At 52.9% G+C, this 15,241-nt stretch overlaps 2 protein-coding genes across 4 annotated transcripts; both read left to right on the forward strand.

Annotated features, from left to right (window-relative positions):
* Positions 1-3,424: 3,424 nt before the first annotated feature.
* On the forward strand, positions 3,425-7,554 carry CALR (calreticulin). The gene is made up of 9 exons (XM_065873400.1): positions 3,425-3,585; positions 3,952-4,053; positions 4,239-4,442; positions 4,889-4,983; positions 5,073-5,282; positions 5,365-5,478; positions 5,562-5,705; positions 6,570-6,662; positions 6,748-7,554. The coding sequence occupies exons 1-9, from the start codon at positions 3,495-3,497 to the stop codon at positions 6,946-6,948; spliced, it is 1,254 nt and encodes a 417-aa protein (XP_065729472.1). The 5' UTR covers positions 3,425-3,494; the 3' UTR covers positions 6,949-7,554.
* A 1,609-nt stretch (positions 7,555-9,163) lies between these two features.
* On the forward strand, positions 9,164-15,053 carry RAD23A (RAD23 homolog A, nucleotide excision repair protein). Of its 3 annotated transcripts, none has more exons than XM_065873955.1 (9): positions 9,164-9,448; positions 10,782-10,943; positions 11,112-11,293; positions 11,433-11,488; positions 11,622-11,749; positions 12,014-12,092; positions 12,216-12,346; positions 14,027-14,191; positions 14,274-15,053. In XM_065873955.1, the coding sequence occupies exons 1-9, from the start codon at positions 9,377-9,379 to the stop codon at positions 14,385-14,387; spliced, it is 1,089 nt and encodes a 362-aa protein (XP_065730027.1). In that variant the 5' UTR covers positions 9,164-9,376; the 3' UTR covers positions 14,388-15,053. The 3 variants fall into 3 exon arrangements, with proteins under 3 accessions (XP_065730027.1, XP_065730026.1, XP_065730028.1); XM_065873954.1 differs by having other exon boundaries at positions 9,377-9,448; positions 12,213-12,346; positions 14,274-14,387; XM_065873956.1 differs by lacking the exon at positions 14,027-14,191 and having other exon boundaries at positions 9,377-9,448; positions 12,213-12,346; positions 14,274-14,387.
* The last annotated feature ends 188 nt before the right edge of the window (positions 15,054-15,241 follow it).

The raw sequence follows: 15,241 nt of genomic DNA on the forward strand, positions 1-15,241 counted from the left end.
CAGAACAACCGGAACCGGAACCGGAACCGGCGCCGGGGGGCGTACACCGTCATCTTGAGTGTGGCAGAATATGCTGCAGGGGTCGGGTGCCGCCATCTTGAGCGTGTCACTTGAACTTAAGAGGGGGTTAGGGACCCGGTACTGGCTGGGCTGGTGGTTTCTTGTTGACCAGAGAGGTCAAATTAATACCATCAAAGACAGACTCACAGCATTGTTTTAAGCTTCACCCAGCCTCACCAGCAGGGGCTGTGTGACCTTGGACTTCCCCCTCTCTGGGCCTCAGACCAGTCCTCCCTTGGGGATTCTTTCTTACCCCCACAGGAGGGCTGTGAGTGGTGGACTCCAGTTATAGTCATCCTGCTGATGTCAACTACTTTTATTTTTTCTATTATTATTTTAAAAATCTATTTATTTATTTGGTTGCACTGGGTCTTAAGTTGCAGCTCTCCAGCTCCTTGGTTGCAGCACATGGGCTCCTTAGTTGTGGCTCCAGGGCTCCTTAGTTGCGGCATGCATGTGGGATCTAGTTCCCTGGCCAGGGATTGAACCCAGGCCCCCTGCATTGGGAGCATGGCGTCCTAACCATTGCACCACCAGGGAAGTCCCTGATGTCAACTACTTTTAAATTTTAAAAGGGAGTCTGGGTAGGGACCAACCCTATTTATAGAGGGGAGAAGGACTCAATAATAGTATATTATTGAATAATATATTCAAGGTTGCAGCTAACCTGTATGGACGTTCTCCCCCGTGCCCAGCCCAGTGCTAAGTGCTTCAGGTGTCTTACTTCATTTTCCCCAAAACTGTATGATGTAGATACTGATATAATGTACATTTCACAGATGTGAAAACTGAGGCTTGGAGGGTGGTATGCCTTGCCCAAGGTTCTGCAAGGAGCTGGTGGACAGTGTCAGAAATTATAAACACTCCAGAACCTGCCCCCTCCTCCCCATACCCCTGCTCTGAGAAGACCAATGTCAGGAAAATCATTTGTAGTATAGATCAGTGCTGTCCTATAGAAATATAATTCAAGATACTGGGAATTCCCTGGTGGTCCAGTGGTTAGGACTCCACTATTCCACTGCAGAGGACACGGGTTTGATCCCTGGTCAGCATGCCGCAGCTTGGCCAAGACAAAACAAAACAAGAAATATATTTCGAGATAGAAATGTAATTTTACACATTTTAGTAGCAACGTTAAAAACAAAAGGGGTGAAATTAATTTGAAGAATTTATAGAACCTAAAATGTCCACATTATCATTTCAACACAATATAAAACTACTAGTGAAATATTTTACATTATTTATTCACACTAAGTCTTCAAATTCTGATGTATATTTTCCACTTACAGCTTACTTCACAGCCGCTGCATTTCAAAAGGCAATAATCACATGTGGCCAGTGGAGACTACATTAGACAGCACAAGTAGATTCTAATCCCAGATCTGCCATTTTTGTCCCTCAGCCAAATCACTTAATCTTTCTGTGCCTCAGTTTCCTCGCTTGGATGGAAATGATATGAGCCCAGGTTACTGTGAGAATTAAGTGAAATAATACCCACACACACATGCAATACTTGCTGGTACTAAATTGAGTGTGGACTCTGTGTTAGGTGCTGTTCTAAGCACCTACTCATTTAGCCATCACAACTGTTATTTGAGCGTGGTAAATAGCGTTACTAATATCCCCCAATGCTGGACCTACAGTGAGGTCCTGATAAAAATTAAGAATGCATCCCTCAAAGTCTCTTCTTAGCTTCAAAGCACTTTCCCCATTTTTGCTTATTTAATTCCAGCAAGAGTCCTTCTTTCCTTGCTTCTGTCACACGTCAAGTAGGTTTTAAGCCTGTTCTGTGCCTGGTGCTGCAGGAGACACTGTGGGGTGCGGGGGGGAATGGTGAGGTGAACAAGACAGGCATAGTGTCTACCCTCTGGCAGGCAGCACCTAGCCCACGTGTCCCTGACACATGGTGGAAGGGCGGGAAGACGGGGGGAAAGTCAGTGGAAGGCCTAGAGTGGTCATCCCAAACTTGGGGGGTCCTCGTTGGGGAGGACCAGGTTGGGCAATACTGGATACTGTCTTGGGGAAGGGGCAGAACCCCAACTTCTCCAAGACTCCTAATTCCTCTCTTTTCTGAGTCCCCACCACTAGAGGGGAAGCACCCCCTCCCCACCCTTTTGCCAGGATCCCCCCCTTCAGCAGTTTACTTCCACTTCCCAGGTCCAGAGCCAATTTGCTCAGAGTTTGGGAAAGCCCCACCTCTCCTTCCTCCTTCCTGCAGCCTAGGGGCAGGGAGCTGGTGTGTTACTTTCAGTCATGTGCCTCTGCCTTCCTAAGAAGGCTCTAGTGTCAGGGGTCCTGGCCACCTCCCTTAGACCTTATCTTCCCCACCATCCGTCCCATTTTCTCCCTCCCCAACGGAACCCCCTGCCCTCTCATCTTTAGCCGTTTAATTGCAAAAGCAGGCCGTTTGTGGGAGACCACAAGACTGTGACCCCTTTCATTTACCGGCTGAGGAGGGGATGGGGGGTAAAGGACAGGCTGCAATAAGGCGAACAACCGTAGGAGACCCAGCCTATAGTCACAACTTCGAGCCGTTCAGGGCTTCCTTCCCTCTGTCCCAGACATCCCTAAAAGCTTTGAAAGCATTTCTGCCGGCCAGCAGCTGGCCGGGGTCGCTCCTCTTGGCCTTTCAGGAGCTCCTGTGCCTTCAAAGAGGCTAAATGCCTTGCCCCAGCTCACACAGCAGCAGTCTGACAGGCTGCCAGGGAACTAGGGGCCGTACGGAGGAGAGAGCCGGCACTCCCCCCGCAGGCCTGCACGGCTCTGGCGCTGGGGTGAAGTGAAGCCCTAGGGCTCGATGCCCTCTGCCCCATCCTGGCGGGGCGGGGGGCGGGGGTTAAGAGAGAGAGAGAAAGAGATGGAGAGAGAGAGGGTCGGAGTGGTGGGGTTCCCCAAATTCAGGGTAGAAAAGGTTAGGAAAACCTTGCCTACCCATCCCTGTAGAGGGGATAAGTGGAGTCGATGCTGGAGTAGGGCCCTAGCTCTAAGCAGCTGCACCTGCTCTCGCGCGGATTCTTTAAACGCCTAGATCTCTAGCGCTGCTAGCGGGCGAGGGCGGGGTTGGGCCGAGGTCTGGTCACATGACCTGGCCTGAGGGGCTCAAGGCCCCCACTCCACCGGTGGGCGTCCACCACAACGCGTGGTCGACCTTCATTGGTCAGCGGTGCGGCCAATAGAAATCGGCCATCTGGGAACCCAGCGTTCCGAGGCACAGCCTAACTTGCTGAACCCACAAGGGCCCAATGGAAAGGCAGAGCTGTGGCCACAGACCAATGATAAAGTGGGAGAGGAGGGCCAAGAGGCCGGACCAGGTTGGTTTGAGAGGCGGCCGGTTATAAAATCGCACGGCTGGCGGCACCGTCCGTCCCTACTGCAGAGCTATTGCTGGTACAGTGACTTAAAGGGCCCGCGCGCCGCCGCCCCCTCGGCCCGCCATGCTGCTACCCGTGCTGGTGCTGCTCGGCCTTCTTGGCCTGGGCGCCGCTGAACCCGCCGTTTACTTCAAGGAGCAGTTTCTGGACGGAGGTAACGGCTAGTCCCGCCTTGAGGCCGTCCTAACGACGCGGCTGGCCCCCCAGCCCATATCTGCGTGTCGCCTGTAATTACTGCTCAGAGGACCAACACAGTGGTATTCAGGGGCTAGAGCCGCAGGCGATCTTTCCTTCTGCGTCCCTGGGGAGCGGGGAGGGCGCGGCGGCCTTCCGCGGCGGGAGTTAGGGTTCGCCCGAGAATCTTTTAAGCCACCAGAGATGTCAAGCTAGAGGTTGGGGTGGAGACAGTCGGGGGGAGGGGGAATCTCCTTCCTTGCCCCCAGCAGTTTGTAGCTCCTGGTAGATGTTTGGTGGGGGGTGATCAGCACCGCTACTCTGACCTGCCCCTTTGGTCCCTTAGACGGATGGACCGAGCGCTGGATCGAATCCAAACACAAACCAGATTTTGGCAAATTCGTTCTCAGTTCCGGCAAGTTCTACGGTGACCAGGAGAAAGATAAAGGTAAGAGCCTAGGGGTGGGTGCTCAGATCCAGGAGGACTTCCTGGAGGAAGCCCTAGTCACCACACAGTTTGGGTATCCCTAGAAGTAGAACAGGTGGAGGAAGGGAGAGTCGTCTGTATTTCCCATCCTAAGGGTCTCCCGGGGGTTGTTGCTGAGCCGTGATCTGACTACCGTTCCTTGATAGGGCTGCAGACAAGCCAGGATGCCCGGTTTTATGCTCTGTCGGCCAGATTCGAGCCCTTCTCCAATAAGGGTCATACACTGGTGGTGCAGTTCACCGTGAAACACGAACAGAACATCGACTGTGGGGGCGGCTACGTGAAGCTATTTCCAGATGGTCTGGACCAGACAGACATGCATGGAGACTCTGAATACAACATCATGTTTGGTGAGCGGGCCCCACCCTGATGCTGACCTCTGATTAGTTAGAGGGAGTTTGAAACCCCATGAGTTCTTTATAGCCCATGAAAAGTGGTCTTAAGATCATAGAAAACACTTAAATGGTTAAACATTTCTTTGGAGGAGAAGCTGAGAAAATAGTTACAGTTAGTAGCAACTTTCTATATTGTTATCGTTGATTTAAGACTGCTAATTTGCGCGATTTTATAAGGTAGGCATTTACTAGTTCTGCAAGTAAAGATACTGACTTCTAGAGCACTGATTTTTTTTTTTTCTTTAAATCCCTAATCACGGTCCCTTAGAGATATCTGAATTTTGTCTTTTCACCTTGACAGACCTGAGTTTAAGAACCAAATTTTCTTTTTATAAATGGGTGGGAAGGGGTTCATAATGGTGGACAATCTCTAGTTCTGACTGGATCTGCTTCTCATCAAGGCCCGGACATCTGTGGTCCTGGCACCAAGAAGGTTCATGTCATCTTCAACTACAAGGGCAAGAACGTGCTGATCAACAAGGATATCCGTTGCAAGGTGTGCTCTGGGGGTGGTGACAAATGGCTGTAAGGGAAGGCTCAGAGGCCAGCCTGGTGGGCGGGGCACTGATCTCCCACTTCCTTCAGGACGATGAATTCACACACCTGTACACGCTGATTGTGCGGCCTGATAATACCTATGAGGTAAAGATCGACAACAGCCAGGTGGAGTCAGGCTCCCTGGAGGACGATTGGGATTTCTTGCCTCCCAAGAAGATAAAGGATCCTGATGCTGCAAAGCCTGAAGACTGGGACGAGCGAGCCAAGGTTGATGACCCTACGGACTCCAAGCCTGAGGTTCGTTCTTGGGCAGGGGCTCCCCATCATGGAGGGTGTGGAGGACAACTGGGCCAACTCTGACCTCCTAATGTACCTGCAGGACTGGGACAAGCCTGAGCACATTCCTGACCCCGATGCTAAGAAGCCCGAGGACTGGGATGAAGAGATGGATGGAGAGTGGGAACCACCAGTGATTCAGAACCCAGAGTACAAGGTGGGCCTGGGGTTCTGAGTAGGGCGGTACACAGTGGGGAACGCACTGATCTCCACTCACCCACCAGTTCACTTCTTCTGCAGGGTGAGTGGAAGCCCCGACAGATTGACAACCCAGATTACAAGGGCATTTGGATCCACCCAGAGATCGACAACCCTGAGTATTCCCCTGATAGCAACATCTACGCCTATGAAAACTTTGCTGTACTGGGCTTGGATCTATGGCAGGTGAGACACGGAGGGAAGAGAAGGATCCCAGAACCTCAAGTGCACAGGGTCAACCCAGGAGGAAAGGGACAAAGGAGGTCTGACTCCAAAATGGTGCTTTTTCTTTTTTTAAAGAAATTCCTGGTTTGTCCTTATGGCATTCTTACAGCACCCATTCTGAAGTTGAACTTACTAACTTCTTGGTACTTTTTCAAGTACCTACGGGAACCAACTCATTTTATTGCCCCCAACAACCTAGAAGGTGGTTACATAGTACCATTAGAAAATTAGGTTCACAGGGACTGAATTTTTGTCTGTTCTGTGCACTGAAGTACCTTCTGCACCTAGAATGGTGCCTGGCACGTCGTAGGTACTAGAGAAATATTTAAAGAAGGGAGTGAGACCCCTTTTTACAGATGAAGAAACTGAGGTGCAGAGAGGTGAAGTCACCAGCCTGAGGTCATGTAGGCAGGAAATGGAAGAGCTGGTGTTGGAACCCAGGCAGCCTGTGTTTTTTTGTGGGGTTTTTTTTTTTTTTTTTGCGGTATGCGGGCCCCTCACCGCTGTGGGCTCTTCCATGGCGGAGCACAGGCTCCGGACACGCAGGCTCAGCGGCCATGGCTCACGGGCCCAGCTGCTCCGCGGCATGTGGGATCTTCCCGGACCGGGGCACGAACCCGCGTCCCCTGCATCGGCAAGCGGACTCTCAACCACTGCACCACCAGGGAAGCTCAGGCAGCCTGTTTTTTAACTGCAACATGAAACTGTAGCATTGTGTAGTGGTTATGGGAATATGGGCGGGAGACCTTTTCGAGGCCAAGGCCAACAGGTATATCCCCTCTGACCATCCTTCCGACCACCCCTCTACTCCCTGGCCCCATACAGGTCAAGTCTGGCACCATCTTTGACAACTTCCTCATCACCAACGACGAAGCATACGCTGAGGAGTTTGGCAACGAGACATGGGGTGTTACGAAGGTGGGACCAGGGTCCAGTCTTGGGCTTGGGGGTGGGCAGGGCTGCCAAGGGAGTCCGGGCCCTGAGGTGTGTGGTTTGCACACAGGCAGCAGAAAAACAAATGAAGGACAAGCAAGACGAAGAGCAGAGGCTAAAGGAGGAGGAGGAGGAGAAGAAGCGCAAGGAAGAGGAGGAGGCAGACAAGGAAGAGGAGGAGGACAAGGATGAGGATGAGGAGGATGAGGACGAGAAAGAGGAAGAGGACGAGGAAGACGCTGCCGCTGGCCAGGCCAAGGATGAGCTGTAGGGGCCACGCCGCCGCCGCCTCCAGGGCTGGACTGAGGCCTGAGTGCTCCTGCCGCAGAGCCGGCCGCGCCAAATAATGTCTCTGTGAGACTGGAGAACTTTCATTTTTTTCCAGGCGGGTTCCAATTTGGGGTGGATTTTGTTTTTGTTCTCCCCCTCCCTTTTTTTTTTTTAAGTTTTTTTTTTTTTTTAACAGGTGTTTTGTCTCTGATCCTCCTTCACCCCTCACCCCTGGCCTTCATCTTTCTTGATTTGACATCTTTGCTTTCTGCTGTCCCCTTATCTCCCCAAATCCCTTAGCTCCCCTCCAACTTGGGGACTCAGGGTGGGGTGTGGCGTGGAGGAGGAGCCCCAGGCCCAAGATTCCATCTGCTCTCCTTCCTGGATCCCACAGGGGGGTGGTAGGAGAAGAGGGTGGCATCACCAGCCTCCCAGCACTGAGGAAGAATGGGGCTCCTAAGCCCTGAGCTCTGACCTCCCTCTCTCCTTTCTCCCCTGCCCCCAGGACTGGGCCAGTTCCGAGTGGGGCAGCGGGTTCTAGCTCGGCTCATACTGAGAATGTAAGAACTACAAATGAAATTTCTATTAAATTAAGTTTTGTGTCTTCCTCCTGTGTTTCCTTTTGGGGTAGGTGACTCGTAAGTGAGGCTCATTTTGCAGCCACTACAAGTGTTGGTTGAATGTCCCATAAGGTTACAGGGGCCCTTGTTTATCCAGAGAACCCCAAACAGGTGGGAAAGAGTAACTATTCTAAGTGCCGTTACAAATACTTCACTTATTAACTCATTGAGTCGTTGCATCAAACTGGTGAGTTTTGGCTCTAGTACCAGTTGTGTTTGATGAGAGGAGACTGAGATTTAGTAAGAGGTGGGGTTTGAACCCACACCTTAGCCACCAACTTGTACCAACCGTTTTACACTGTGCCGCATATGTACGTCTTACCTATTAAGGAGCAAGACTACACAGAGCTATTGGACAGTTTTAAACACATTTTCTTAATATTAGCCAGTGTCAAAAGCTATTAATTCTCTTTATAGTCAAGGAGAAATAGGTTCAGAAATGGTATCTAGCTTGTCCAGTGGTCTTCAGTGGCCAAGTCAGGATTTGAACCTCTTGAAGGGAAGGAGGTGGCACCAAGTGATGGTGTAAAGTGGCAGAGGAGAGTGTGGGCCCCTAAGGTTGGCCTAGGCCCACCTCTGCTGGGGTCCTGAAGGCTGCCACTTAATGTCCAGTGGGTGGTTGGGAACTGATGTCCCTTGTTGCCAGAGGTTAAGAATCCCTCAGCCAAGTATGGCCTATTCTTGTGGAAGCTTCTTAGCTCAGGGCATGCAGTGAAGGGAGAAGCAGTAGGACCTGGTAACAGTTGGGTAATGAGTCAGGTGGCAGGCGACTGCCTGGTGTCCTACTTGGATGGGAATGTTGAGAAGAGCAGTTTAGGAGGCAGGTAATGGTCAGTTCAGGATTGCGGGGGAGAGTTCACCCATTAACTGGAAGATAAGACCATCACCTCCATCCTGTCTGCCAAAGCACCCTCTTCAGCTTTGGCCAATCAACTCTTCGATTCCTTATTCCTTGGATAGGCCTCCTTTGAGCTTCCTGTGTCCTGTGGCCTAGCGCCACCCTTCTGGGAAGCCTCCAGGATTGGCGTATCCAGGGAAAGTTTAAGGAGAGAATTTTGTATTTGGTGTAGGGAAGCTACACCTTCCTTAAAAACTTTGGGGTCAGACTGGGGGTAGCTGGGTGAACAAAGTGATCAGGGAAGGAGCAGCAGAGACGTGGGGAGACCCAGGAGCTAGGACAGATTCATTCCAAAAATCCAGCTCTTCCCTCAGGAATGGATGGGACCACAAAATGGGCTCGTGTCCCCAGTTCCTTGGCCAAACGTGTTTACAGAGTTTTCGTTTAATTGTTGGTGACCTTTCAAGTATCCTTTAGTTCTTTCAGGGCTTGACAGGCTTCCCGTCAGGGTAGCCAGACCAGAATAAAACTCATTTGGAATGAGCAAAAAAACACGAACATTTTATGGAAGAAGTAAAAGTATAACAAGTACCTGAAAAGTTCAACGTCAACAAATAAATGAAACTCGTAGGCTTGACACTGGGGACGTCGGAGCCATTTTGTGGCCGCATGACGTCACCGCTAACGGGCATGGCGTCACTCGCAGGAAGCCACGTGACAGTTGAGCGAGAAGCCCCCCCCCACCCCCGGAGCACAGTTTAGTCTGCGCATGCCTGGCTCGAGGCCGCTCTCTTGTGCATGCTCACGAAGGCAAAGGGGGCGCGCTCAGGACACGTGCTGCGGTGGTCGGCGCGCGCACCGCCTGCCCCGGAAGCGGTCGGCTTACGGCGCGGCTGGGCGCTAAGATGGCGGCGGCGTGAGTTGCATGTTGTGTGAGGATCCCGGGGCCGCCGCGTCGCTCGGGCCCCACCATGGCCGTCACGATCACGCTCAAAACGCTGCAGCAGCAGACCTTCAAGATCCGCATGGAGCCTGATGAGACGGTGCGAGCCAGGCCGGAGCCCGGGAGCGGGAGCGACGGGTGCCGGGGATGGGGTGGGGGCGGGGAGGCCGGGATCCTGACAAGAGAGGCGGGGAAGACGGCGCGGCGCCGGGCAGTGCCCATTCTCCCAACGGGCCTGACTTTCCCAGATACCCTGATGGTCCCCGGCTCAGCCCCTGGTGGCTCGGGCGGAGCTCTTGGATCTCTCTCCAGGCGAGGCTCCACCCCCGGGGCGCCCGCCAGGCCCCGGGTCCAATGTCAGTGTCTTCGCGGGGCGCGGGAGCCGCGGGCTCGGATTCCCGGCCGGCCTGCTCTGGGATGGGTCCTCCGAGTTCCCAGCTTTGTAGGCTTCTCCTCGGGACATTGGTGGCCGAATCTGGGAGTAGTGACCAGGAGATGCCGGGTGATGACAGCAACGACGATAATAATAAACGGTCTTGAGTTTCAGTGGTCCGTGTTTGTTCTTCACCAGTCGCTGAGCGTTTTTATGTTATCTTACTAAATCTGCGAAGTAGGCTTGTCATTTGGGGACTCTGAGTCTCCTCACTTCACAGATGCGGAAACTTGGATTAAAGAACTTCGGTATAGTTGCATATGCACAAAAGCAAGTCATGGCAGAGCGGTTTCAATTCGGAGTTGCCTCAAGTGAGAGCCCACGGTCTAAACATGATGCTGTCCTTTTAGCTGAAAAGAGACTTAGGACCTAACAACATATGTACTTGGCACTTTTTGCACAATTTCCCCCACGAGGGAGACATTGAAGTTCACTTTTTGTAGAAAAGGAAACAGACTCAGATTTTTTGACCAGCCTAACTTTTTGATTTGGGGCAAGTTGGTTAATCTGTCTGTACTTCTGTTTTTCTCAGATATAAAATGAGGCTAATGGTAACTGTTTCACTCAGTTAATATGAGGCTTTAATAAACTTGTGACCCGTGTACGTTTACAATAGAGATGTCAATTTAGGATTCTCTTAGTAAAGGTCACTCAGCAGCATGGAGTGAGGAATGGTCCTATCTCCCGTTTATTTTGATTTGCGTTTCATCATGTTTACATCATCTGAAATATGTGTTTTTTTTTCTCTCAAATGTCATCTCTATGAGAACAGGGACTTGTATTGAGTTTTGTTCTCTGCTGTATCGTCAGTGTCTAAAACTGCACCTGGCACATATCAGGTGTTCAGCAAATCTTCTGTTTAATGGTGGAATGGTCTAGTATGCTTGATTATGAAGCTTAGCTTCTCAGCCATCAGGGCATGCAGCCTCCCCCCTGCCCCCAAACTAGAAGGGAAGAGAGAATCTCGGGGTTTGCAGTGACTGTCTACCCCTTCCTCCAGGTGAAGGTGCTGAAGGAGAAGATAGAAGCTGAGAAGGGTCGTGATGCTTTCCCCGTGGCTGGACAGAAACTCATCTATGCTGGCAAGATCCTGAGCGATGATGTCCCCATCAAGGACTATCACATCGATGAGAAGAACTTCGTGGTCGTCATGGTGACCAAGGTGGGTGATGTATGCTGGTTGGGAGGATGGGTGGATTAGCTGGGGAGCTGGCAAAGAGCATGTGTGCCCAAGAGAGATTAGCCGTGAACAGGGTGGGGCTGAGATGTGGAAGGATGTTGGGGCTAGATAGAGTTACTGATGCCTGCTCCCTTTTTCTGGGTGTCACAGGCCAAAACTAGCCCAGGCACCTCAGTACCCCCAGAGGCTTCACCCACTGCTGCCCCGGAGTCTTCCACATCTTTCCCATCGGCCCCTGCCTCAGGCATGTCCAATCCCCCACCTACCGCCAGAGAGGACAAGAGCCCATCGGAGGAATCAGCCCCCACGACCTCCCCGGAGTCTGTGTCCGGGTAAGGCAGGGAGCAGCAGCCCCAGATTGGGCCCTGTCTTTCCGGCACATTTCAGCGCCCACGTTTGTGGTTCCACACACCTTGGGGGAGGGCAAGCCACCAGAAGCCAGGGTCCGATTTCTCTCTCTTGAATTTGCAGCTCTGTTCCCTCTTCAGGTAGCAGCGGGCGAGAGGAAGACGCGGCCTCCACGCTAGGTGGGTGGGTGGTCCCCAGAGCGAAAATGACTGGGTGCCCCAGTCATCAGCTGGGCCTTGTGGGGGTGTGGGAGGGCCTGGGAGCTGTCCTTCCCTCTCCTTGGTGACCCACCTTTTGCCACTCCCTCCACAGTGACTGGCTCTGAGTACGAGACGATGCTGACGGAGATCATGTCCATGGGCTACGAGCGGGAGCGGGTCGTGGCTGCCCTGAGGGCCAGCTATAACAATCCCCACCGGGCCGTGGAGTATCTACTCACGGTGAGGTGGGGCTGCTGCTGCCTGGGGAGTCCTCAAGGGAGCATGCAGGCTTCGGTGCCCTGCTGGCTGGTCAAAATCTGCCCCCAAAAGCCTTTGGGTTATGGTTCTAGCCAGGAAAGACCTCCTGCAGGAGCCTGGACATGAGCGATGGGGTGGACCTGTGGAGGGCAGAGCAGAGGCTTCACGTGTCTCCCGCCAGGGCTGAGTATGCAGGAAGGAGGCAGTGGGCAGTCTGTGCTTTGAACTAAATAGGACCCCTGACAGGGAATTCCTGGGAGCCCCGAGCCGGAACACGGTTCTGTCCAGGAGAGCCAAGTACCCGAGCAGCCAGCCACAGAAGCAGGTGAGTGGATTGGGAGGTGTGCATGTGGGGTGTCTGCTGTCAAGGCACCTGACTCATCCCAAGCCCCCATACTTCAGGGAGCCCAGGGTGGTATCTGACCACACCCTTTCCTCCTGCCAGCAGGAGAGAACCCCTTGGAATTCCTGCGGGATCAGCCCCAGTTCCAGAACATGCGGCAGGTGATTCAGCAGAACCCGGCGCTGCTGCCAGCCCTGCTTCAGCAGCTGGGCCAGGAGAACCCCCAGCTTTTACAGGTACAGGCCTGGGGGCAGAGGGAGTCAGTGCAGGTACCATCTCCCTTCTCCTGTGGGTACCACAGCCCCAGAGAGTGAGCCTGGCCCAGCGTGGTATGTAGGCATCTCTATGCTTGGAAAGCAGGACTAACGACAGCCTTCTCCTGTTCCGTGCGACCTAATTACCTACGTGGTTTCATGTAATGCTCTCAACCACTCTGTAAGGTGTGGGTGCTACTGTCATCTCCACTCCATGGAGGAAGATGTCAGAGGCTTGGAGCAGCCTGGCAACTGGTGGAGTGTGTGTCTGCCTCCAGTCTCTGGATCCTGTGCTCTGGCTCCACTCTGCGTTTTGCTGTTGCTTTCTGAATGTCCATAGGGTTGTATGGGCAGCACCCAGGACTGCTGTGTGTGCCCTAGTTGGTTTCGGGACCACCGTGCTCAGCAAGGCTCCATCCTGTCCTTGAAGGTTCCTAGGCAGAGGGGCAGTGGCCCCTGGGTGTGACAGGGTCTCCTGGGTCCTCCTCTGTGAAAACCTGCCTCTCCTGGTTCAGGCGTCTGCTGCTTCTACCGCCGACTTTTCAGTCTCCTGTGCTGACTCCCGCTCACCTCCAGATGTTGGAGGGCCAGGGCTGCGCATCTCCATTTATCTGCAGTCAATCCTGGGGCTTTCAGTCTGTGGCGACCCTTAAATCCATATGACCAGTCTGGGCCCTCTGGATGCCATGCTCTCCCGTGACTGACTTGATACCTCCATGAAAATGCTTTCTAGATATCCAAGACCAGAACAGATCCTCCCAGCCCTCCGTAACCCTGCAAGGACCTGGGGTTGCTTGAGCCCCAGGCACTGGGGGCCTGCTGGGGTTGTCTCTCACCTGTCCTCTTTGCTCTACTTCCAGAACATCTCACTCAGCCCAGCCCCACACTCCACCTCTGTGGCTGCCACCTAATCTTCTCCCAGGTCCCCTGGCAGCCACCACCCAGTTCTCTGCATCTGCACAGCCCCCATGGTCCATTCTCCACTAGGAGCCAGATTCCTGAAAAAGCACTTTTTCCTTTGATGTGTAAATTTTCAGATGTACATAAAAAGAGAGAGTGGCATATTAGAACCCCCAGATACGCAACACCCAGATGAGTTAATCTTTTTAAAAGGTACACAGATGTCTTTCCCTATTTAATCCTCACCACTGTGGTGTCCCGTCACACTAGAAGAAAGCATATCTGGTCCCTTCCTCTCTGATCTGATCTTCTGCTTCCTCCTTCCCTTCCTGGTTTACTGTTTTGCCACATGGATCTTTTGCTTTTTGAATTTTCCAAATGGACCCCATCCCTGGGCCTTTGCACTTGATTTTTGCTCTATGTAGAGGGAAACTTCCTTCCCCATCCAATAGTTCACAGGGCCCTTGCTCCTGGCCTAAAGTGTCTTTCCCAGCCCAAGATCTACCCTAATGTATGTTACGCCCAGTATTTACATTGTAAGTTGCTGTCAACTTGCTTGCTTGTTTACGGCCTGCCTCTCCACCCTGGAACATCAGCTCCTCTAGGACAGGGCCCATGTCCACCGTGTGGCTCTTTGGCCAGAATAGACACCCTCTAAATATTTGCTGAGTGCATGAAAGAAAAAGCAAGGGCTGTAACAGGGACCTGGGGAAGCGGGGGACAAGGGCTGTGGGTCACCACCACTTTCTCTGTCTCCCACAGCAAATCAGCCGGCACCAGGAGCAATTCATCCAGATGTTGAACGAGCCCCCTGGGGAGCTGGCAGACATCTCGGACGTGGAGGGTGAGGTGGGCGCGATAGGCGAGGAGGCCCCACAGATGAACTACATCCAGGTGACACCGCAGGAAAAAGAGGCTATAGAGAGGGTAAGAGATCTGGCTGAGAGGGGTGACCTCATGGGTGGGCAGGGCCCCTACCTCTTGCTCATACCTGCCCATCTTCCCGCAGTTGAAGGCCCTGGGCTTCCCAGAGAGCCTGGTGATCCAGGCCTACTTCGCTTGTGAAAAAAACGAGAACTTGGCTGCCAACTTCCTCCTGAGTCAGAACTTTGATGACGAGTGATGCCGGGAGGCCAGGCCGCCCACCGCTCCCTCCTCCCCACCCCCAACTCCACAAAAGTTTTATAAAAGAAAAAAATATATATATATTCATGTTTATTTAAGAAGTGGAAAAAAAAATCAAAAACTAATAAAAACCAAAACACTCCACCCCAACTTCCCACTCTCCTAAAGTGGCCCCGCATTCCCATCTTGGCCTGAGAAGACCTGGGCCAGACAGCTGTCCTCCCATCCCCCACCCGAGCCCAGCCTGCTCCAAGGAGCTGGCAGGACTGGAGGTGACAGATGGGCCCCTCTTGGCCTCTGTCCCAGCTCCCTGCAGCCAGATGGAGAGGCGGCTGCTTGCTTCCCCATCCCCCCAAAGAGCCCCTGAGAGCTCCCCCGCCCTCCTGCAGGGTGAGGGGTAGCTGGAGCTCCAAACTTTGATTCTCCATTGGAGTGGCCCAAATCTTTCCATCTGGGGTGAGCACTCGGAGGCCCAAGACCCCTCCATGGTCTGGCCTTGGCCTCCATCCTGCATCCTTTTGCTGGGGAGGAGGAGGTCTGGTTTGTCTTGCCTGGGGAAGGGGAAACATCAGAGTCATTCTGGAGGTCAAGGCCACCCCCCCACCCCAGAACAGAACCGTGTCTCTGATAAAAGATTTTGAAGTGAATAAAGTTTTAAAAGCCAGTCCTGTGGTTTGTGCCTGCTGGGGCTTCCCACTCCAGCTTGTGTGGGTCTGGGGCTAGTTGGACACAGGAGATGTGGGAATGCCATGAAGGGGCAGAGGGGTCTGTCAACCTCTGCAGATTGTGGCTCCCAGTGTCTTCACTCCCCCTCCCCCAAGCTGTCTCACTCCCAGGCAATGAGCCCCAGCC

The sequence above is a fragment of the Phocoena phocoena genome, chromosome 3 (assembly GCF_963924675.1).
Source record: "Phocoena phocoena chromosome 3, mPhoPho1.1, whole genome shotgun sequence".
NCBI lineage: Eukaryota > Metazoa > Chordata > Mammalia > Artiodactyla > Phocoenidae > Phocoena > Phocoena phocoena.

Excerpts from the sequence above, each read along its gene's own strand:
- CALR (XM_065873400.1), top strand. The coding sequence starts at position 3,495 with ATGCTGCTACCCGTGCTGGTGCTGCTCGGCCTTCTTGGCCTGGGCGCC. Across the intron at positions 4,443-4,888 it reads TGAATACAACATCATGTTTG|GCCCGGACATCTGTGGTCCT; the intron begins GTGAGCGGGCCC and ends CTTCTCATCAAG. Across the intron at positions 6,663-6,747 it reads AGACATGGGGTGTTACGAAG|GCAGCAGAAAAACAAATGAA; the intron begins GTGGGACCAGGG and ends GTTTGCACACAG.
- RAD23A (XM_065873954.1), top strand. The coding sequence starts at position 9,377 with ATGGCCGTCACGATCACGCTCAAAACGCTGCAGCAGCAGACCTTCAAG. Across the intron at positions 10,944-11,111 it reads TGGTCGTCATGGTGACCAAG|GCCAAAACTAGCCCAGGCAC; the intron begins GTGGGTGATGTA and ends TGGGTGTCACAG. Across the intron at positions 11,489-11,621 it reads AGACGCGGCCTCCACGCTAG|TGACTGGCTCTGAGTACGAG; the intron begins GTGGGTGGGTGG and ends CTCCCTCCACAG.